This window comes from Strigops habroptila, chromosome 12 (assembly GCF_004027225.2).
Source record: "Strigops habroptila isolate Jane chromosome 12, bStrHab1.2.pri, whole genome shotgun sequence".
NCBI classification, from domain to species: domain Eukaryota; kingdom Metazoa; phylum Chordata; class Aves; order Psittaciformes; family Psittacidae; genus Strigops; species Strigops habroptila.
This window is the reverse complement of record NC_044288.2, coordinates 17972617-17995454: the sequence shown is the minus strand read 5'-3', so window position 1 is coordinate 17995454 and position 22838 is coordinate 17972617. Positions and strand designations below refer to the sequence as shown.

General features: G+C 50.8%; 1 protein-coding gene across 1 annotated transcript in view; it reads left to right on the top strand.

Moving 5' to 3' along the window:
* The window catches only part of STK10 (serine/threonine kinase 10), a 47524-nt gene that overhangs the window by 21371 nt on the left and 3315 nt on the right, over positions 1-22838 (top strand). The window contains exons 3-17 of the mRNA XM_030504541.1: positions 6317-6365; positions 7536-7685; positions 8977-9049; positions 9769-9963; positions 10920-11001; positions 12012-12146; positions 12687-13229; positions 16927-17057; positions 19023-19146; positions 20397-20576; positions 20803-20895; positions 21052-21181; positions 21567-21691; positions 22196-22384; positions 22688-22813. Coding sequence (XP_030360401.1) covers positions 6317-6365; positions 7536-7685; positions 8977-9049; positions 9769-9963; positions 10920-11001; positions 12012-12146; positions 12687-13229; positions 16927-17057; positions 19023-19146; positions 20397-20576; positions 20803-20895; positions 21052-21181; positions 21567-21691; positions 22196-22384; positions 22688-22813 — 2325 coding nt within the window. The remainder of the gene's footprint in view (positions 1-6316; positions 6366-7535; positions 7686-8976; positions 9050-9768; positions 9964-10919; positions 11002-12011; positions 12147-12686; positions 13230-16926; positions 17058-19022; positions 19147-20396; positions 20577-20802; positions 20896-21051; positions 21182-21566; positions 21692-22195; positions 22385-22687; positions 22814-22838) is intronic.

Below are 22838 nucleotides of genomic sequence, written 5' to 3'. Positions count from 1 at the left end.
GAGCCTGTCTCACAGTGTATGATCTAAATGCCAGGAGGAGAGACCTGCCTTGCTATGACTCCTCTGTACCCTGTCACAGATGGAAAGGTCTAGACAGTTTCCTCCTGTCTTTCCACCATCACCTGTGATGCCAGGAGAATCATCCTATGCTACAGATGCCATGGTGTGGGCTTTGTGAGGGGCCTCCGGGAACCCCGGTCCTGCCTTGGGAAAGGAGGCTCTGACCCCTATGAAACCAGGAAATGAGGAAATGTTTTGGGTGGGTTGGGGCAGCACACACAGGGTGCTGATCCCAAGGGGGGCTCTTCCCATGGCACCGGGGAGGGGATGCAAGGTCTCATGTGCCACCAGTGCCCAGGACCCTGCCTGTGTGTTTTCTGTGCTGGGTCCGTTTCTGACCGTGGAAGGGTGATTCTGGGCTTCATGGCCGAAGCCTTTGCCCTCGGTGGCTACAGTGCAGGGAGATTGTCGAGCTGTCCCTATGTGGCTCTGCCGGAGGGACTGACCTGCCTGCGCCCCACTGGTGAGGCTGGCAGGGAGAGGGGAAGGGCTCTGCAGCTGCAATGGCAGTAGCTATTACTCAATGTGGCTGTCTGTTGAAACGCCGGCAGCGGTACATGCCTTGTGGTTTGCACCCGAGGTGGTGCTGCCTCGGAGTGATGCCTCAGCTGCCTTCTCACCTCCCAGCACCGGTTTTGCTGTGGTGGGAGGAGGACCTGGACTTCCCCCTTTGGGCAATCCCCCTACAAAAAAGCAGGGCCTGTTCTATCACTGTAGCCTAAAAAGCAGCTTTGTAAAGTTCATCTAAAGGGGGTTTCTCTCCCCCTTTCCACCCGCAACCCACCATAAGCAGGGTCTTCTAGTTCTCCTGCACTGGCACTTGTTGTGAGGGTGGCAAGGAGGCAACCTGGAGAGCGTTTCTCTTCACCAGCTACTCTAAATGGAGCACAGTTTACTTCACCACATTTACTTATCTCCCCAGTCTCTCCATGCTGATACAAGGCAGGAGAGCTTGTGGCTGTGCTGCAGGGTGCTTCCGGCTGTGGGTGACAAGGACGCCTCTAAGTTGTCCCGTGAACATCACACGGCCACGAGGCTACATGTGGGTGATGGAGGCTGTCACCACAGCAGGATGCTGCCGGTTACTTTCTCCCTGGCAGCAGGCAGCTGCTTAAAGCAGCAAAATGAAACCCTCTGCTGCAGATTAGGAGAGGAAATTGGTGAAGTACTTCAGTTTTGAAGCAGGTTCTGGGCCAGGGAGGGTGGATCTGGCAGCAGGCAGATCCTGGGGACACAGGCAGCCTCCTGTGCCCGCTGGCCCTGATGCTCGGTGAGAAGGGAGATTGCTGGGTGATTACAGTGCTAAGCATGGTGTGCATCCATGTGTGCATCCAATTGCTATGCCTCCAAAGCAATTGGACTATTCAGTGTGCAACTGCAAAAGCAGCAGCCACAGGAAAAGCCTGCAGGCACCCGTCACTTCCAGTGACCTGGGAGCAACTGGGCTGCCAGCCAAGGGCTCCTCTATCCTATGGGACCTGGTGGCCTCCCTGCACAGCCTGCTGTGCTTGTGGGAAATGCCTGGTTGCCCAGGGCCACCGGTGCTGAGATGAGCTGCCCCCAGCTTTTCCTCTTCTCCCCTCCTCTCCTTTTTTGACTAGAAGAGGCAGAGGGAACAGTTCGTGGGCCTCTGCCCTCCGACATGCCAGTCGGATGAGTAAGAGCTGGCCAAGGGTGGGTCCTCTCCTCTTAATTGGGCTTCAATTGCAAACCTCAGTTCAGGGACATCAGCTGTTCCACCCTTGGCAACTGTGCAGTGCTTGGTAAAAATACCTTTCAAGATAAGCTGCCTTTTTTTATTACTATTTGTTTATTCCTTTTTTTTTTAGTGTGGAAAGTTCTAGGAGTTCAAACACACCCAGAAGGCAGGACTGGTCCTGCCCAGGGTGGCAGGAGCGAGGAGCAGGCTCTCAGTCCTACCCTGGAGGACTTTGGTACCTGGGCAAGAGATGCTGCTTCTGGTGTGTCAAACCCAGAAACTGCTCTGGGCTCTAACCTATCCTAGGTTTGTTTTCAGGGTTGGTGTCCTCTAGCCTTCACCTGGTGTAAGGTGCTGGGGGGTTTCTCCTGGCACAGTGTCCAACCTGCTGTCCTGAGCTGCAAAGTCATGCAAAGTTTCATAACACGTGGTGCCCCCTTGCTCAGGTACAACTGGAAGACCTGCATCTTTAAAAGCACTTCATTTAAGCCATAGCCGTTTCATAAATATGTATGTATATTTATTCTCCAGGGCAACCCCAGGCTCACTGGACCCTGCTTCCTTTCCTCCCAGGCAGTCACTTATTACTTGAGCAGCTCAGAAAAGGGCCCCAGCCCCCTTTGCATGCCCTGCTTCCACTTTGGCTACAAAATGCTTCCAGATCCTGCTGTGCCTAAAGGCAGGATTAGGATGAGCCACTGGGAAAAATCAAGGTCACCAGCAAAGCTCTTTAACTTGAGTGGACTATTGCTTTCAGATTTAAGCATGCGTTTCATTTTATCCATGTAAAAGTTTCTTGGAAAGGAAAGATTATGTAGCTTCTGCATGCAGGCCTCTTTATTCAGCTGTTTCACTAAAGGTATAGAAGGAAAGGGTCCTTTAAAAAAAAAAAATCAATATATACATTATATATATATCAATATAGATATATATCACAATCCTCACACTGTGGTGCAAAGGTTTTGAGAGGTAGTCAGAGTGAGTTCCTTTCTCTGTCTATAAACAGCTGCCCAAATCTGTTCCTGTGCATGCAACTCGTGCATCCCTGTGGAGCTGTGAATGAGCCCAGCACACTGGCTGGGTTTCTTGGCCATGATGTTGGAGCCGAGACCATGGGGCTCTGGCAGTGATGGAAGGTCATGTTGCTCACACAGCTTAGTGACGGGAGCTAGTGATGAATTTTGCATGTGCCTGCGAGGTGCAGTTGCAACTGCCCGTGGACTTTGAAAACTAGAATGCCAATAGTGCATAATCCCAGGGGTTTATGATAGCTTTGAGGTGGCAGCAGGAGGGAGAACTCCTGTTGCTGCTGTGTGTCCCCCCAGCAGCCCAGCGCAGCAGAGGGGCTGGGCAGCCTGCAGCAAGGAAGTCCCTGGATTTCTTGTGCAGAGGAAATCATTATAAACAGGATGTTTGCTCCAGCCCTGTTCCAGGCTGCTCACTGCAGACCTTGCAGTGTGCTCAGACCCCCCTTGCCTGGACCCTGAGTGGAAGGAGGAGGAGGTGTAGGTGCTCTCCCTGGCTATAATTAGCATGAAGGAGGCATTTTCAGGCTGTCAGCAGTGGGGCAGAACCCCCCTGGGTCTCCTATCCTGGTTCATAAGGCTGCAGGAGCTTTTTAGGGACAGGGTGTGTGAAACCTCTGTTTTATGGTGCTGCTGTGGCTCAGCTAGCCCTGTGCTGGGTCCCAGGTCTTGCAGGTCGCAGGGGGATTGCTGGGGACAGCAGAGCACAGAATGGGCAGCAGCCCAGTGCAGTGTAGAGAGGCGAAGCACAAGGCTGAGATTGACTCTCTCGCCAGAGCAGTTACTGCTCCAGCTGTGGCTTGGGGACACTAGTAGTCAGCCCATATATCAAAGCTCATGGAAACAGTCCTGACTGCACAGACGCACAGGCTCTTGTTCAGCAGCTCTCTTCTAGGATCCTTCCAGCTCAGTTCTCATCATGGCCAGAGTGGCAGGCTGCCCACCCCAGGGTGTCAGACCCGCTGCACAGCCTCTGCTCTCCATGAGCTTCCTGCATCCCCCAGCTCACACACAAACCATGTGCTGCTGCTGCCGCCTTCCTACCTGCTCCAGTGGTAAAACACTTTTCAGGCAGGCATTGCTCCTGGAAGGAAGTGTGTGTGTGGTGTATGAGCTATGGGATTGCCAGTTGCATTTGTTTAGATCAGGTTTTCTGGGCTGAAACGAGCCCATTAGGTTTTTGGATGCTCAGGCAATCTGGCCGCACCCGTAATTATTCTTTGGCATCTCTGCCCTTTTTGAAAATGCATATTTTTAAGTTTTCCATATTCCCAGTGCCTGGCTTGCAGCCTGCTGTGCCTGCATAAACATACACGTTCATGATGGTTCAGATGGACTGATTTCCCTAATTTTCTCATTGTTAGACTGCAAACCCAAATGAAACTTTGTGAGACAAAACACATCCCACACGGATCCAGAGTCGGGTGTGTTGTGCTGGGTCCTTCCGCCTTTAAAAGCTCAGTGTGTCTGACCAGAGCACATTTTGGCTGTGCCAGCCATGCCCCTGGTAGGAGACCTTGGCACAGCATGTGCCCGTGGAGGCTCCCGGGTGGCTGTGGCTGTCACCCAGCTGGCTGCCCTGTGTGTGTCTCACCCCTCAAAATGAAAATCACGGTTCTCAGTCTGGAGGCTGTGTAAGGGGAGCTGTGTGAGATGCCAGGGGGCTTTGTTTAGCTGGGGGGGGGACAGAGAGGCAGAGGCTGTAAAGCTGAGCATTAGCAATGAAAGCACCCGAATCACCCTGGCAGCAAAGGCCACTTTAGCAGATGATTCGAGATGGGTTTTTTTGACGTTTTGGGTCTGTTTAAATTTAAGAGCTGAGCCTGGTAGCACTGCCAAGCTTCTCCTCAGGCATTCTCTACCAACTGGTTGTTGCTTGAACCTGGAGACTCACTTCTTTGGGCAGGTGAGTTCCTGAGGTGCCTGGATCGGCAGGAGCAGGCAAGGATTGCTCATGTGAGGTGAAATAACCCTTGGATTCAGTGATGAGATAGGATCATTTGTAGGGCAGGTTTCTGCCAGCCAGAGCAGTGCAGAGGTGTGACAGTCAGACACGTGGGATAGGTCTGCACTGTTTTTCTGCAGCCACAGCAAGCCACAGTCGGTGCAGATTTGTTGTCCTGGTTTGCAAATGGTTCAAATGTCTTCCCAGTTGCTTCTCTCCATCTGCCTGCTTCAAATGCTTCCCCAGCCCTGGCCTCTGATTTGTTCTTCTCCACTTCCTCCAACAGTGCCAGTGTCATGCTGCCCAGCCTGGCTGGGTTTCTTTTCTCAGCATTGTCTCCCCTCTGATTCTTGTTCCTGGGACAATTCTTTTAGAGCAATTCTGCCTGATCCTCCTCCTCCTTCTCCACCAAAACAAAGCAGTTGTGTCTTCCACTGTCGTCCAAGTTGATAGTAGCGTTTCTCTTGTCCATGTGTAGGAACTGCAGAACCAAAGGGTGGGATGTGGTTTGCCTGGAGTTGTAGGATTACACCATGGGAAAGAGTGAGCTTGAACTTTCTCCCCTTGGCTCCTGGTCCAGTGCTTAGCGCTGCACGTGACCTTCACTTGAAGGGCTTAGAAAGCTGTGCTGGTAAATGCTGCCTTTGGTTTGTTCAGTCGTTGTCCTCAAAATAAACTCTGGCATTTCACCTCTCTGGTATGTTGTCCTGTGTCGCCTCGACAAGGAGAAGAGCTTGTCGGGGAGGTGAAACATCTCCCTTATAACCCATGGCTGCTTGAGGTGTTAATCTGTTCATCTGAGCAGCCTGCCCTAAGGGTAGTGGGGAGCTGTGGCTGGCACTGAGCCCCAACCTGTGCTCTGGCTGAGTTTGTGGAGAGGGGAGAGGACCAGTGGGGGAACAGCAGGGACAAGGCAGGACTGGCAGGATTCTGCACATCCCTGGGAGAGAAACAGCATCAATCTGGTGAATGTACCCAACCTCTTTATTGACATAGTTTCTCCTCAAATAGCTCAAAAACAAGAGAGCAATGAACTACAGAGCAATGGGGGCAAAAAAAAAAATAAATAAATTAAGGCTTGCCATCCCTCCACATGTTTTATTTGCCAAAGAAAACCCTGCCTGATTTCTCACGGCCACGTCAGCTTGCAGCTATGACAGCTATTTCATCCTGTTGGCAAGGCTGCTCTCTGGAGCAGCCCTCGCTCCAAAATGCAATGGGAAGAGATGTAAACAGCGAGGAAGCCGGAGCTGAAGCTGTCTGCTCGGGGTGGGTGTCCAGGTAGGGGGCCAGGCACGATGCTGGGGGTGTCACAGCGATGGGGACAGTTCTGCCCCTCTGAGATGGCTGCTGAGGGTGATGTGCTGGGTCCTGCCCCAGGGGTTGGGTGATTGTTGGTGCTGGGGATGCCTGGGAGGATGTGTCCTGTGGAGCGCAGAAGCTTCTGCATCCCCATGTGTGGCAAAAGGACAGCTTTGCCATGTGGGGAAGCAAAACCCAATGTTTTTGTCTCCTCTTCCGTAGCCAGTGGGCTTTGCTCAGTGAGATGTGGACCTGACTTTAACTCCTCTCTCTTTGTTTCCCCAGATCATGATTGAGTTCTGCCCAGGCGGGGCAGTGGATGCCACTATGTTGGGTGAGTGCAGTGTGCGGTGCTGGGCTCCTTTCTGTGCTCAGGGCAATGCCCTCAAGGCATTTACAACCTTCTGGCATGCTTTCAGGTGCATCCTATGGACAGATGGCAGATGTGGGTGCCCCAGCTTCTCCAGCTACCATTTCTCTCCCATGAGTTTGCCTATTTTCGTACCTGGTGTGGAAGGTGTGGCAGCCCTGGAGTGTTTCTTGAGCTACTTTGATGTCCTTTTGTGATTTAAATGCTTCTGGCATCAGCACATCACAAGGCATGGAGAGAAGGGAGAGTCTGGCTGGAGGGGAAAAATGGCTTTAAATATTTATCTGAGGCACTGGGTCTTGGGATCGTGTTCCCACAGCTTCCTGGGAAGAGCAACAGGGCTGAGATGTTTAATCTGTCGTGATGAATCTCCCAGGATCTTCTTGCTGACTTCTCCGTATGGTATCGGTCATCTGGTGAAGCAGCAGAGCGTCCGAATAAACTGCAGTTTGCAGAAATTCCAGGAATCTTCCCATTTTTAACTCCTCCCTTCCACATAGAGCCGCTGGGACTGGGAGTGTGCGGGTGTTCCCCAAAACAGCCCTGGCTGGTACCACAACCCCTCTGTGCCAGGGCAGTTATGGACCTCAAGGGCAGTGACATCCCATCCACGTGGTGAATGTGGTGCTCTGACATCCTCCAGCTCCTGCCTGGAGCCCCTGGGACAGAGCTGCATCTCCCCAGAGGTTATTCCCTTTCAGCTCTGATACTTCCAAAGACCTCACTTTGTTTCCAGAAGTACAGACACAAATTTGTCTCTTTGATTCAGCCTTAAAACTTGTGCCTCCTTTAGGAAATTCTTTAAAGCAGGGAACTTGCAGTTCAGACCCCCATCACAGGCATGCCTGCCTCCCCCTTTCATCCCCCTTATCCGCTATTCCTGGGCCAGACGTCTCAGCCAAGCATCCCTGGGAGGGAGCTGTAAACCAGCAGCTCCAATCAGGCAGGCATTGCGCTGAGTGCTGGCTTAGGGAATAGATTACCTTAACAAGCTGATTTGCATTGGTCTCCCGTGACTTTGACACATGGACAGTGGTTTTTAAATGGTCTGCTGGGTAGCAAGTGCCTTCCTGCTGCTCGTGTGGAGCATCGCTCCAATCCCTGCCCTGTTTAACAGCTCTCTCCTCCCCGCAGAGCTGGACCGGGGCCTGACCGAACCTCAGATTCAAGTGATTTGCCGCCAGATGTTGGAAGCTCTCCATTACCTCCACAGCAAGAAGATCATTCACCGTGACCTGAAGGCAGGCAACGTGCTCCTCACCCAGGATGGGGACATCAAGCTCGGTGAGCTGCCCAGCACAGGAGCACAGCAAGCACTTGCTTAGCGAACTCAATAGGAGAGCTGCTTGGGACCATTTCACGCTATGTTAATGACAGCCATGTGCTGCTGGGAGCTGGATGGTAGTGTTCAGCTATACCGAAGCATGGGGGAATTGAGGGATGCTCTCTGCCTTCCGCCTTGCCTACAGGGCATCAGCTACTTGGCTGCGGCTGCTGAGCTCAGGCAGAAGGTGGGAGGCTCAGTCTGATACTGAGCTGTGTGCTGTGCGTTAGCCCGTAGTCAGGTACCAAGCCTCCCCGAGCCACAGCTCTGCTCATGCCCTTCACGGACGTTCCTTTCGTGAATTTGTTTAATCCCTCTTTGAACTCAACTTTTATGCTTTTTGGCCTGCTGAGCATCCTGTGCAGGGTGCCAGTTGGCAGGGCTGGGAGCTGGAAGAATTCGTCTTATCTCCAGAGCAGGTCTGGTGGTGACAGGGGGAGTTTTGCCAAAGGGTTGCTTTGCCAAGCAACTTGAGTTAAACTGACATCCAGCTACCTGCTGGGGGATGAGAAGGTAGCTTTGACTGTAGGGACTGGTCAGAAAGGTGCAGATCTCCTTCTGGACTCTGATGAGGGGTGCTGGTAGCTGTGAGGTGCTCTTGGGATGTGTCTATGGGTGCTGATGGAGTCAGCCTGGGAAGATAGAAACGTTCCTAAACCCAGGATGCAGATGGTTAACAGCTCGTCCAGGGGTCATCAGGACCATCTTGGAGAGCAAACTAACGTGAAGTGGGCTTGGTACCCTTTGCAGGTCTTACCAGTTTGATTTAGGTCAGGTTGGCTTCAGAAGCTCTCTATAGAAGGGACAGACTCATTGAAAGGCATCACGCAGTGGCTGCTGCGAACAGGGCTGAAGGGATAAGAAAGAATGTGGCAGCACTTTGGTTTTTCTGTTGTAAAATGAGACTTTTTGCCATGAAAGAGCAGTCCTGAAAGTAATCTGCCATAGCTCTGCTTTTGTTTGTTTGTGGAAAAGATCTCAACTTCCCTCTAGATGTGTAGGGTTTGGGTTACAGTAGGGGCAACTTGTTATGCCCCTGTCTTATAGTACATGGGAGGGGGAAAGTCCCTGGTGCTTATGTATTCAAAAGCAAATTTAATTTCTGATGCTCTATTTAGAGGAAACAGCACGTTGTATCATGTTCTTGCTTTAAATGTGTATTTGCTTTTAAACCTGCATTTCAGCCAAGTGTGCTAATTTAGAAGGGTCTTTCAGTGTTCTTGCAGCATCTAATGTTACTGCTCTTTGCAGCTGACTTTGGAGTGTCTGCCAGAAACATGAAAACCTTGCAGAAGCGAGACTCCTTCATTGGCACCCCTTACTGGTGAGTGACCTGCTCGCTAAGAAACCCTGTGTTCGTGGGGAGCTTCACTCTTCTGAAAATCAGGCTTGCTCAGAAACAGGGAGCGGAGGGCCTTTGGGATGTGTTGGACCATAGTGCCTTACCAAGCATGGATGGGAGGATTTTAACAAGGAGTCTTGGCCAGTGTCCACGTGTGTAAGGGTTTCCCTTGCTGAAGGGAGCAGTGAGCAGCCTCGGTGGTGCGGGAGCATTGCCCAGTGTCACGGTGCCCTGAGCTACCAAGGGGCCACCGTGCTCCAGGCTTGGAGGAGTGAAGGACACACATGTGCTTGCATGTGTGTGCTTCCCGCTCCCTGGCCCCCGGGGCTGGAGGGGGCTTTGAAGCAGCTCCAAGCACATGGGAACAACTCCTTGCTTCAGAAATGCAATCTCTAAATCAGCCGACTTGCTGAAGGAACAGCATCAGCAAGGATTAATTTATTTCTGAAGCAACATCCGTGCCAGATGTCAATGGCCTGGGGGTTTCTACGGGCTGTCTCAGTTGGCCTGCAGAAGAGGGGAGGGAGTTGGACCCCTTAGAGAAGATGCTGCTGCTTCCGAAACCCAGAGCTAGGAGAAAAGGCTGTTTTTTATGGAATGCCGTGAATTCTTTCAAGCATTTAATTGCTGCGGCAAGCCTCACATTAAGTGTCAGTGGTGTCATCCCTCCCCATCCCTGCTCCTTGCTCTGCCCATTGCAGGATGGCCCCGGAGGTGGTGATGTGCGAGACCATGAAGGACACTCCGTATGACTACAAGGCAGACATCTGGTCCCTGGGAATCACACTGATTGAAATGGCCCAGATCGAGCCGCCCCATCATGAGCTCAACCCCATGAGAGTCCTGCTGAAGATTGCCAAGTCCGACCCCCCCACGCTCAGCTGCCCTTCCAAATGGTGAGGGGGTTTGGGCAGCAGAGTACGCACTTCCCAACTTACACAGTGTTTCAAGAGAGAAAAAACCAATCTTTTCTAGCAGTATTGTTTAATTTGAGAACCCAGTGTAGGAATCGAGCTCTGTGCCATGACTGTGCTGACACTGTGATGATGTGCAGGCAGCACAGGGGGAGCTGCTGCCCACCCACAGCCCTGCTGAAGTGAGGGTGATCTCTTGGCTGCTTTCAAAACATCCTGGTTTTGTATGAAAGGCAGATTTTCCTCTAAACCTGGAGATGGCCGAGAGCTCTAGAATTTCTTTCCTGGAGTCTGGAAAGTCTCTTCTTCATTTAAAAAATACAAGCAGATTTTTCTTTAATAATGATAAAACCCACTGCATGATAGCCAGCAGCAAATTACTGAGAGAGCACTGGAGTCACAAGTGTTGTTACAGCAGTTCAGGTAACAGGCAGGATCCCACGCCAAAACCCAGCAGGAGCAGGCAGCTCAGAAGATCAGGGACATGTTCGGTATCTCAGAGCTGTGCTTTGCAGGCTGAGGGTGCCCTCCTATGGGGTTCCTCGTCCTTCGCAGCCATCCTTTCACACTTGCGGCTGTGGGGATGGATCCTGGAGCATCCTTGTCCAAGCAGGTCTATCCAGGAACTCCCTTTGGAGGATAACTGCTGGTGTCCTCTCCTAACTCTGTCTTGGCCCTGGGGCACAGTGCCCAGTGCTCAGCCCCTCTGGCTGTTGCCATAGCAGGTAAGGCAAAATCTAGTCCCTCACTTGACCACGCTGCTGGTTCTCCTACAAATAATCAGAATAGCTGAGCGCAGGGTCTCCCACACTGGGAGTGAAATGATGATTCTGGCCAGTTGCAAACTGGGACACAATATGCAAAGGGATCAAGCAGACCCCTGTGGTGTTCAGGGCCTTTCCTTCTTCTGAACTTTTTGACAATTACTATGTTTTTAGGTCCCTGGAGTTCAGAGACTTCCTGAAGAAGGCGCTGGACAAGAACCCGGAGACCCGGCCAAGTGCTGCCCAGCTGCTGGAGGTAGGGACCAGCACCAGCGTCTGGGCTGGGTCTGTGCGTGGTGTCCTGTGAGTGTCCAAACTACCCCTGTCTGTACAGCCTGATTCTCCTTGAGGAAAGTTAAACACCCCACAAAAGTGTTGATGGCCCCAGACTGGTTTCAGATTATTTTTTGTCTTGGTTAGAAACTTCATAGTACTTTTCATCCACTAAAATGCTCCAAAAAAGAACAGTGTTTTTCCATTTGGAGCAAACTGCAGAGCCCCTATGGACAAAAGCTGGAATAGAAGTGGGTCCCATTGCCTGAAAATACCCATGTGGCAGCCAGTTTGGATTATACCTGGTTATCCCAGATTTAAATTCAACTCCTTTCCTCCTGTCTGCTTCCAAAACAATAGCAAAAATCTGGAAGATGCTTTTCCCCAGTGACTGCAGTTGGCAGGAGGAAGCATACAACAGTCCCTACAAACCCAAGGGACTCCCCTTTTGCTGAAGCTCAACACAAACACCCTGCTGTGCATGCTGAGCAATTTGAGCCCAATTTCAATCAAACCTGTCCCCCATGCTCTGTTTGCCCCCAGGGTCCCTGCAGACTGGCTCTTGCCCTGCTCCTGGTGACAGTCTGGGCTTGGACCTGCACCCTGGAGGTCAGCCTGCCTGCGGAGAGAGGAGATGTCTCCTCTGCAGCAAAAGCCCCTTGTTTAAATGCAGCTGGTGCTTTTGTTTGGGGGACATTGACATAAAGCAGCTTTGCCAAGCACCACGCTTTGAGCATCTGTGTGCAGAGCTGGTGCTTAGCCTCGGTATCGTGTGCATTCTTGTTCTGCCTCATGCATGCAGCATGTATCTGTTGATTCATCTGGGGGTTAAGCGTGGTGACACTGGCAAGAATTATGTCTTTAGGTCTCTGCAGTTGTTTTAAGCAAGAAGTGGTCCTTGCCATCACTGTCCCTGTGTGCTCACTTGGCTGCAAGCTCACAAAGTCTGTTTTATGGCCACCTCACACATGTGCGTTGTACTTGGCTTTTCAGCATCCCTTCGTCAGCAAGGTGACCAGCAACCGGGCCTTGCGTGAGCTGGTGGCCGAGGCCAAGGCTGAGGTGATGGAAGAGATTGAGGACAGTCGGGATGAAGCAGAAGAAGATGACTCATTGGAGTCTGCCTCGGTGAGCGCTCTGGGCCCCATGCTGGCAAGTCTGCCAGTGTGGCTGTGGTGGGGGAAAGAGCCCAGCAACTTTTCCAGGCTCCAAAAAGCTGGTTTACAGCTATTCTGGGCCCCATCAGGTGGAGGTGGGAACAGTTGCTTGGCCAAGGAGGGGCTGTTTCTTGGCCGCTGCCTGGTCAGCTTTGCTGGGGACCATGCTTTGACCTCCTTCATCTGTGGCAAAGGACAGTGATTAATCCGTGGTGGAGTTAGCTATGGGAAAAAGTGTTTGATAAGCAAACTTCCAGGCTGCCTCTTAAGAAGTTGCAGGTTCTGGAGCTTCCCCGCTGTGCTGTTTCCTTCCAGCCAGTGTTCACAGTCCTTGGGACCACAAACCTGGTGAAAGATAATCCCAGGGCATATGTCCTGGAAGGGAAAATTTCCTCCCAATAACTTTTTAGCTGTGGGTGACTTTGCTCTGAAGCTTGGGGGCTTGCAGCTCTTGCAGCTGTGTTAAAGCAGTGGTGCAAAACCCAATGCCTTCACTTTGCTGTCTTTCCAGCCCCCTGGTAAGCACAAGCGGGACCCCTCTGAGGCAAGTCAGCTGAGTTTTGATGGGGAGAAGCCTCCAGACTCTCCCTTGCCCAAGGCAGTGAACGGGCCTGTGGGGACGGACAAGGAGATCGCAGATGGACATAGTGATAAAGTCTCACGTGAAAGGATAAGCAGTGACAATGACAAGCTGGAGAGCAACCACTCCACAAAAGCCCTTGCCAGCTCTGCCACCTCGGCCACCCAGGGCAAGCCAGACATCATCTTGCAGCCTGGACGGCTGAGTGACTCAATGGAAGGGGAGAAGCAGTCTGGACCAGGCAGCAAGGAGCAGAAGAGCATTGTGGAGCGACCGGAGAGCAGCCACCTGGAGAACTTCATGGAGGAGAAGCTTGCCAATGGGAGCTTGGATTCCACAGCTCCGTTCCCTGGCAGCCGGTGCAAAGGGGATTCGGATTCTGGCAGCACTTCAGCCTCTGAAAGCATGGACCTCACCATCTCCCTGTCGGCTGACCTGTCCCTCAACAGGGAAAGTGGCTCCATCTCCCTAAAGGTGAGTGGTGGGCAGAGGGTGTGGAGAAGGAAGAGCAGCAACACCCTGTTAGAAAGTGCTGAGGTTCCCTCTTTAGCCAAGTCCTGAAATTCAGAACTGAAATTCAGATCCTTTCCTTGAGAGGCTGAGCACATGCACACTTCAGGCATAGCACCTAAAACTCCTTCCTGAGAAAGCAACATGCTGTACTTTGCATGGGGTTGATCTTTGATGACAGGAGGAGAAAGCGAGTTGCCCCTGGTCTGCCCTGTGCTTGAAAGTGGGGAGCAGGTAAAATAGGAGAGGACAGAAGGTCTGGGAATCTTGCTTTAGCACGATGCTAAAGACCACCTATGTGCCACCCTGGTGCTATTTGATGTGATGGCTGGAAAGGCTGGATACTGTGCTTTGCAGTATGAGTGTCCAGGCTTGGAGCTCTGCAGATAAACACAGGGGCAGCAAGGAGGGAGGAAGCCCATCCCTAGGGAAAGCCTTTGATGGTTTGTTTTCCCTGTCTATGGGATGCCTGTCCCAGCTGGGCTCCAGCTGGCACAGCGCATACTGCTGGGTTAAACTGTGCCATGGGCACGTGGTATGTTCTCAAGTGAAGGAGAAGCTTTTGGTGGAGCTGCTGCAGGTACATGTGTCCTCTGCTGTCTCGGACCACTGGAATCTAATGGAAGGTCTTATGTTTTGTAGCTATTTTGGGTTCTTGAGAAATGTGAAGTAACCGTGCCACTCACCTGCCTTGTGCAGTTATGCACAGTCAGAGCAAGGACAAGCATGAAATCCAAAATGTGATTTCCTAAACTGTCCATTGCCCATAGCTCTGTTGCTCTTTCTTAGAACACCTAGCCCCAGGAGAAAGCTTATTTGGGCTAATGCCTCTCTTAATTTTTCCAACCTGCCATACATCTGGCCTGGTTTGTGTCAGCAGTAACTTGCATGAAGACTTCCCAGGCTTCTTGGCTTTTGCTAAAGCTTTTTGGAGGCTGGGAATGCTTGTGAGCCAGAGCCCGCCAGGTCAGCATGGCTTGGAGGAAGAGGCAAAATAACTGGAATGGTATTTGCTGAGCTTCAGAAGAAGAAATGTGTGTGACTTGAGGGGGCAAAGTGATGTGTTGCACAAGATCTTTATCCAATTGCCTGCATGAGTGATAGCTTCCCGGCACAGAAACGTGCTGGGAAAACCATTCTTGGCAAAACTTTCCTCCCCTCCTTCATGCTCCCTGCTGTGAGCATGAGAGCCAGCATCCCCTGCAGGAGCCTGCAATTAATGTGGATCCTTAAGGAGGGAAGTGTGATGCTCTTGCGTAGCAATTTAGCCCTCCTCACTGCCTTTCCCATGATACCTGGTCTCCTTGAGGCCAGCCAAAGATGAATATGATGCCACACGTGTAATTGTTCTCCCCAGTTGCTCCCCTAGAAAGGGAAAGGAATTCTTGGATTATACAAGGGAGTGAGTCTCAAAGAGATGGTCATGTTAGGTCACCGTTTGAGTTGCCCCAGCCAGAGGTGTTGCTCAGAACAGAGTAAATGTCATCTCTCCAAGCAAGGCGTTCGAGCAGAGCTGTTCTGCAGGAGCAATGCTGCTGGAGGGCCCTGGGAAAGATGCTCTGCTGAAGCCTCTGCTTTGCACAATGAGCTGTGAGTGCATGGGGGGTACCGAGCTGTGCTGCTCCCTCCTCAGCCAGGCTGCTTGCCCAGCCTTAGCTTCATGGAGTTAAACTCCCCTGCTCTGCCCTTGCTCATGTTCCTGGTGCTGCTGGGTTTTGTGCACAGGGTGCCAGGTGGGTTGCAGCAAGAGAAGGGGCAGCAAAGAGTTAAACCATTTCTGGCTGTAAACATTAACACTGCATTTTATCACAGGCTAAACTGCAAAGTTAAGGTGACCCTTTTATTACCAGACTCTTTTTCCAGTTGCTTATAGTTTAGTCCAGGGGAAAAAAAAAAAATAAATAAAAAAGCTCTGGTGAAAAGTACCCCGGCCTTTTTTTCTCTTTTTCAGTAAGATTAGGAATGAGAAATCTACAGGTGAGTTTGAGAGGCTGCAACTGGCAGGAAAAAAATGGTCAGACATAGGCAGAAGGAGATGGATAGGGTTTTGAAAAGGTAACCCAAACTTTCTCAAATACAACTGTTTCTGGGAGGAACACCTTCTTTTGAGTATCTAGCTTGACTTTCTGAGGTCTGACCTGCGTGGGTCCTGGGAGTTCACAGCTTTGGCTGAAACCCTTGGGAGCTGGAGGAGACACGCTGGGATGTGTGCTATGAAGTGCGGACACTCAAAATCAGCATCCCATATGACCACAGTTTGTCAGATTCTTCTCTGGAGAGCAATTTACTGTACAGGAATGTTTGAAAATACATTTTCTTGTGCTCAGGAGAGGAGGCTGGCCTGCTACCGAGGGGTAACAGAAAAGACCAGAAGAAAAGGAATAATTCTGTTTTAATATCTATGTTTGAGTAGCTCCGTGACTAAGGCAGAGGGAGAACAGTGGGGAAGATCCTGGGGACTGCTGCTGCCCAGCTGCAGCAGCCCCAGGTCGCTGGGCTCAGGTAGTGAGTGAGGGTGTTAATGGCACAGAGGCTGGCACAGACAGCTCAATGTTGGCATTTTCTCATTTGGACAATGCAGGAGTTTTAGCTAGCAGTTTTAATTTAGTTTGGAGCAGTAAGAGCTTTGTGACCTAGGCTGGTCTCATGCAAACCTTTCTGCACCAATTTCTCTGTTGGTTGAACCACTGCTATAGTGGTCTGTTGTTACACAGTGGGCAAGCTGTGTGCCCTCAGAGCTTGTCTGACTCCTGTGTTGCAGCAAACTCTCCAAGGGCTTGCTCTTGACCTTGCAGGCTCACATGAAGCTCTTCTGACATTTTCTGTATCTCTAATGGCCATCACTGCAAGAGCAAGAGGACTTCAGAGAGCCTTTGCTCATTGCACCATTGTGCTTTCCCTGTAGGGCTGCATGATTCAAGTCATTCATATCCTTATTTTTTTTGCCAAAGAAACTGAGTCCCTGGTCACAGTCTTTCAGCCAGCCTTGGGCTGCTGACCCTGCAGAGGGATGCTGACCTGCCCTGGCACTGCTGGCAGGGGACGGGTGCTCCTGGCACTTGTCCCTGCCAATGCTAATGAAAATGAGCCTGGGCTGTGCTTTGTGGAGGTCATGGTGAGGGGCTCAGAGCTGGTTGTGATTAGTGGAGTATTGTAATGAGGACCAGAGGGACACAAGTGCTGAGCCTTTGGGCAGGGCTGGCTTGTTTTCCTGGCTCCATCTGCAAGCACAGCCTGATGTGAGGACCTTGCCTGCCTCACATCTGCGAGGATGTTGGGGTACCTGTGAGTCAGAAGGCTCAGGAGCCTTTAAAGGAACCATTGCAAACTTCCTGCTGTGTGGATTCTTTGGCACTGCAATTAAGGGGAGGTCCTAGTGTTCCCTATCAGGCTTTGCTTTAGTTGGGCATGGTGAGGAAGGGTCTTCACGTTGTGGGTTGCCTCTTCTCCAGGTCAGGTTTCCGCAGGGTAGAAATCACACTGTGCTGTGGCATCATAGCAAGGCTGCATGGTTTGAAGGGCAGCTCCAAATCTGCTGATGATTTTTGCTCGATGTGGTTTCCCTACTTATGTTCATTAACAATGGCATCAAAATTGCTCTGAAGCTTCCAGCCAGGGGGCTGCTGCATAGTCTGTTCTTCTCCTCCCCTGCTGAACTCAGGATTCCCAGATGCACAAGAAGACGTTAAAGCGCACCCGCAAGTTTGTGGTGGATGGAGTTGAAGTGAGCGTCACCACCTCGAAGATCATCAGCGAGGATGAGAAGAAGGATGAAGAGATGAGATTTCTCAGGCAAGTGGGTCACTGGGATGCAGGGAGGGCAGGGTGCCAGCCAGGGCAGGGTTTTCTTCTCTGCAAGCAAATCCAGGGGCAACCTAATGTCCTCTCATTTTCTGTCTTGGTCCCACTTAGACAGGACAGCTCTCCAGTGTGGACATAACTTCTTTTAGCCTTTCCTTGGCTGGCAGAGGGCTGCTGTGCTGCACAAGCTGAACTCTGTTTGCATGCAGGGAAATGAGGGATGCATGTCAGGGATAAGGTGCAGCGAAGCTGTCATGAGGGAAGCTTGTACTCTGTCCTCTGGGATGAATGTGTCCTCTGAGACTGAATGTGTCTCCAGGGCTGTAGATGTGCTGGCTCAATGGAAATAAGCACAGAAATCTTCTCAAGATGCACCTCTTCCTTTTGTTCTTGTATCTCCTCAGACTTCATTAACAGAAAGGCCAATGGAGTTATAAACTCCTTGAGCATCACTTAATATTCACAGATGTATCCTCCCTGCTTCAGCCTTTACGACTCCTTTGTGGACCTTACAGCTTTCAAATCTCCATGACCTGTTCTCAGGAAGAGAATCTGCTGTTTCTAGCTCCGTTGCTATCAGTAGCAGCACTGAAATGAAAAGGCCCTTAAAATAATTAAAATACAAACCGTTTTGCTTGTTGCCCTAATCTAGGCTCCCTTGTGCTGCTTTGAGGGACTGCCTGAGAATACAATCCATCTCAAGCACTGTGTGTCCTTGTGGCAACCTTTATTCCTAGGCCATAATATCAGATTTATGCAGAAGCTCATTAGCTACTCATTCTTGTGTGAGAAGTGCATATAACCCCAATAAAACATAGGGACCATGTGTAATAGCATACAGGGAATTTCCAGGCACAGCTGCTTGCTCCTGGTCCACTCAGCTGTGGTGGCATCCCTGGAAAGAGGCCTCTCTTTAGATAGTGCCTTCTCCATCTGTGAGGTGTGTGAAGAGACACAGAGGCTTGGGTTGGAAAGCATCAAGTCCCTGAACACCTTTTGGGAGAAGTGGTTATTTCTCTGGGGCTAGCTAGTGGGCATGATCAATTCTCTTGGCATCTTGATTTGCACTTAAGGGGCTTGTTTCTGGTTTCTTGGAACATGCCAAGGTTTTGATTTGAAGGTGAGATCAGATGAGAGCACATCATATTGCACCAGCTGATTTAATGGGGCTTGAGTTTGTTTTGAGAGAAGAAATTGTTCTGAAGTGCTTTTCCCAGGAGGGCACCCAGGGAGGGTTGTACTCGATGTGTAATGCTAATGCATGGCAGCAGAGGTCATGGTGGGGATCCTGCATGGGGAAGCTGCTGCTGTTGTTCTTTTGTACATCAGTATATTCCAGCTCAACCAGGCACAAACGTGTCAAGCTCAAATGCAACTGTCTAAGCAGGGGCTCCTTTTTGCTGGATGAGGGGAGTGATGCAGTGTTGTGACAGATAGGTCTGAATTTTGGAAAACTGCCCTTTCTGCCACTCAGGTGTGAGCAAGAATGGATGCAGAGCACAGGGGCCAGGCCAGAGCAGCACCAGCTTGGCCTGAGCTGTGTTTCGAAGACCAGTGTGCACTAACGCAGCTGGCAGAATGTGTGGCTTGGGTGCTGGCTGGGGGAGCAGTGCCTGCAGAATCACCTTAGGAGCTTTGACAGGGCTTGTTTGAGACACAGTGAATGCTAACAAGCCTTACCTGTGAAAGCTGATGGTTTGCCAGCAGTTACCGTAATTAGCATCCTGCTTCCTCACAGTGCTCTGGTGTCACAGAGCCTGAGAGCACATCAGTCAGTTGGCATTTACCTCCTGCCTGTGCTGAGTGCAAGTGGCAGGGTGCTGCAGGATGGCTGTGCAGCTCTCATTCCCCCTGAAGTGCTCTGGTTATTGATTCTGCTGTCTCCACTCAAGCATGTGCCCCTGAACTTGTCTGACTCTCTGCTTCTCTCTCCCTTTCCATTTTAACCCTCCACAGGCGCCAGGAGCTGCGGGAGCTGCGCCTCCTTCAGAAGGAGGAGCACCGAAACCAGGCCCAGCTCAACAGCAAACATCAGCTGCAGCTGGAGCAGATGTTCAGGCGCTTTGAGCAAGAAATGATGGTACGTGGAAGGGGGAAGCTCCTGGGTATCGGCTGGTTTGACTCTTCCTCTGCACATGCCCTGCAAACCCTTGTGCAGGGCGATGCTCTCTGAGTTGCAGCAGTCCTGGGGCATCATGTCCAGAGGCAGCAGGACTGCTGAGGAACCCCTCTGGGACTTGAGGCATGGGATGTGTCTATGGAGGACAGAGGCTTTTGTGGGCATTAAGCGTGTGCAACCCTCAGCCTGGGAAGCACTGACTGCCGCTGCTGGCAGGATACAGCAGGGGAAGGGTTGTTCTGGACTTTTCCTCTTTAATGATCTTTTCTTGTGTCTGTTCACGGCTACTGCGAGAAACAGTTTATAGTGCTGTTATATTTCACATTAAAAAACCTTTAAGAAAGCAATGTGGCCAGCATGTGACAGCAGGAAATCTGGCAAGCCTTTGCATGTAAATTGAATGAACTGGGCTTACATATTTAGTCCCTGCATGGGCAGCTTCCATTGAAGTAAAATAATTCTGTAGAGAAGTCCCTTTAACACTTTCATGAGCCATCTTTTAAATACCCTTTTATGAATTCACCTCACATGTGCCTGGTAACCCTAGCCTCTTGCAGCAGGCTGGGAGCCATCGCTCATTCGTGTGCTCTGTTGTATTTCTACAGTCTTGACGTGCCACATCTGTGAATTCCCATCTCAGCAAGTCACTTCTCATTTGTGAGATCTATTCACCATACAGCATGATGTGCAAAAGCCCCAAACCTGATTTCTTTACCCTTTCCCTGGGGTAGTTTGCAACCTGCTCTTGTTGACACCTGGGTGCTCCATCCCTGCAGCTCGCAGGGAGGGATCAGACCCAAGGGCACTGTTGGAGCGCAGTGCCCTCAAACTTGGAAATCCTTGTCTGCAGAGGAAGAACTGTTCTGCTTGAGCTTCACTGCCTGATGCTCACCCAGGGCTATGGGTCCCAGTGAGATGTTGCCGATTAGGATGTAAGCAGAAGTCTTGAAGTGCATCAGCACTAGAAAAAATTCAGCAGCACTTTCTGCTCACACTAGCACTGGCACTGCCCTGTGTGCTGCATGGGGTGCTATTTGGAAATTTCTGTCCTCTGTGTTTAGTAAAGAGGCTCAATCCATGCCAGGGCAGCCCTTCACCCCCTTATTTTATCTTCTTTTAAAACAAACAAACAAACAAAAACACAAACCCACAGACTTTTAGAAGGAAGAGGCAAGGAGGCTGAGGTTGACCTCTGTTCCCTTCCCATACAGGCAAAGAAGAAGTTCTATGACACTGAACTGGAAAACCTTGAACGGCAGCAGAAGCAGCAGATTGAGAAGATGGAACAAGATCATTCACTGCGCCGGCGGGAGGAGGCCAAGCGCATTCGCCTGGAGCAGGAGCGGGACCATGTGAAATTCCTGGAACAGCTGAAGCAGATGAAGAAGGAGGTAAAAATGGGAGTAGGAGGAGGAGGGAAAGCTGGTTTTCTGCATCTCTTTCTTCCAGGCTCAGCATTTCTCCATAGCAGAACTTGAGAGGGAAGCAGTTGGTGTTTTAGCAGGAAGCTCTTGCTTTTCTTTGGGTGTTGCCTGAGGTCTGGCTGTTTAGCAACGTTTGGTGGGGTTGTCCTTACCCTAAACTTACCCGTTGATAATCTCATTTCCCTTCCCAAAGGTCAAGAACGAGGTTGAGAAGCTGCCACGTCAACAGCGCAAAGGGAACATGAAGGTGAAGATGGATGACTTTGCCCAGAAAAAACAAACCATGGTAAGGCTTAGAGATTATCATGACTCCAAGATTGGGAAGCGCATAGTAGACAGAAGCATCCTCCTTTTAGGGACTGGTAGTTTTTAAAACACCTCCAGATGCTTTTCAAGTTGCAGCAGAAGGAGGGCTTATGGTGGTGCTGCTGTTTTCTTCCAGGAGCAGGAATTTTTGGCCAAGCAGAAGGAGGACCTGGAGCTAGCCATGAAGAATATAACTGCCCAGAACAAGAGAGAGATCTGCGACAAGGAACGCGAGTGCCTGAACAAAAAGCAGCAGCTCATGAGAGGTGGGTGGCAAAGGCTGTAATGATGGGTTTATCCAACGCTGGTTCTTCCCACGCAGCAGATGCTGTGACAGAGTTGCAAGCTGGCAGGATAGGATTTGGATAAACCAGCCTTGCCAGATCCTGTCTAAATGTTTAACAATAATAATACTTAGTGCTTTAATCTTCAAAGCGCTTTACAAATACGAACCAATTAGGCTTCATAATTGCAAGAAATGATTCTCCAATATGGTTTGCCACCAATTTCTCTTGGAAAACAGGAGGTGAACAATCACCCCCCACATCTGCTGCACTGCTCCTATGTGTAAGGGATTGCTTGTGCTTGGGATGCTTTGTGTGACCAAGCTGAGAGGCCAGGGTGGGTTCCTGACCCTTTTTCCTTCCTCAGACCGGGAGGCGTGCATCTGGGATCTTGAAGAGTTTCAGCAACAGGAGAAACACCAGCTCATCAAGCAGCAGCTAAAAGACCAGTATTTCCTCCAGAGGCATGAATTGCTCCGGAAGCATGAGAAGGTGAAGAGTTAGCACCTTCCTACACCAGTGCTGGTCAGCAGGGTGCCTGGGTGTCCCCAGAAGGAATGTTTTCCTTTCCAGGCTGTAAGTGGGTAAGGGTGGGTGAAGAGTTAAGGGACTTGGTCATTGTTAGTGAAAAGGGACCAGAATAGTGCTTGGGTCAGCCTTGTTGCTTGGGACACATTCTGTGCTGCATGCACTTACTGTACAAGAAGCAGTTGTGAATTTGGGGTCTTTTCTGAAATCTGTCACTGTCCAGTATGTGGGATGATGGATTCTCAGAGCAGTGGGTGAAGACTGGCATGTCTTATTCATTTCTGCTCCCTTCCAGCCCCTTTTCTGCTTTCATAGCATGTTCAGTAGCTGCCCTCACCTCTTGTGTGTCACCAGCCACCTCTGTGCAATTCCCAGATTTGCTCTCCAGCCCTCTTTGGTCTCCTCAGCACTTTTTTGCTGGCCTGAGGTGTCCCTCCTCCTCTGATACCCATCCATCTGCCATTGCAGGAAAGGGAGCAAATGCAGCGGTACAACCAGCGCATGTTGGAGCAGCTGAAAATTCGGCAGCAGCAGGAGAAAGCTCGGCTCCCCAAAATCCAGCGGAGCGAAGGAAAGACACGTATGGCCATGTACAAGAAGAGCCTTCACATCCACTCCAGCGGGAGTGCATCCGAACAGCGGGAGAAGATAAAACAGGTCAGGTCTTGCAAAGGGCACAAGGGTTGGTTTGGGGTGAAGTTCTTCGCTGGCCTCCTGGCAAAGGGAAGTTGGAAAAAGGCAACTGTTCCCAAATTCTAACCCACTACAGGCAGTCAGAGGCCTTTGCTTTTGTGGCATAAGGTGTGGTTTTCAGCACTGCTTCCGTTGTGACCAGTGCTGGGAAGCATCCTTGGGTTGTTCTTTCTTTCCTATGTAACAGTGCAAGCTGGCCAGTCTCTTAACCAGCTTTGAGATGAGAGCAATGCTGCCTACACAGGCACCTGCTTTTCTCTCTTCCAGTTTGCTCAGCAGGAAGAGAAGAGGCAAAAAGCAGAGCGGCTGCACCAGCAGCAGAAGCACGAGACACAGATGAAGGACATGAACGCTCAGTGCGAGGGCAACATGAGCGAGCTCCAGCAGCTGCAGGTACCCGTCCATCATGGCTCGGTCT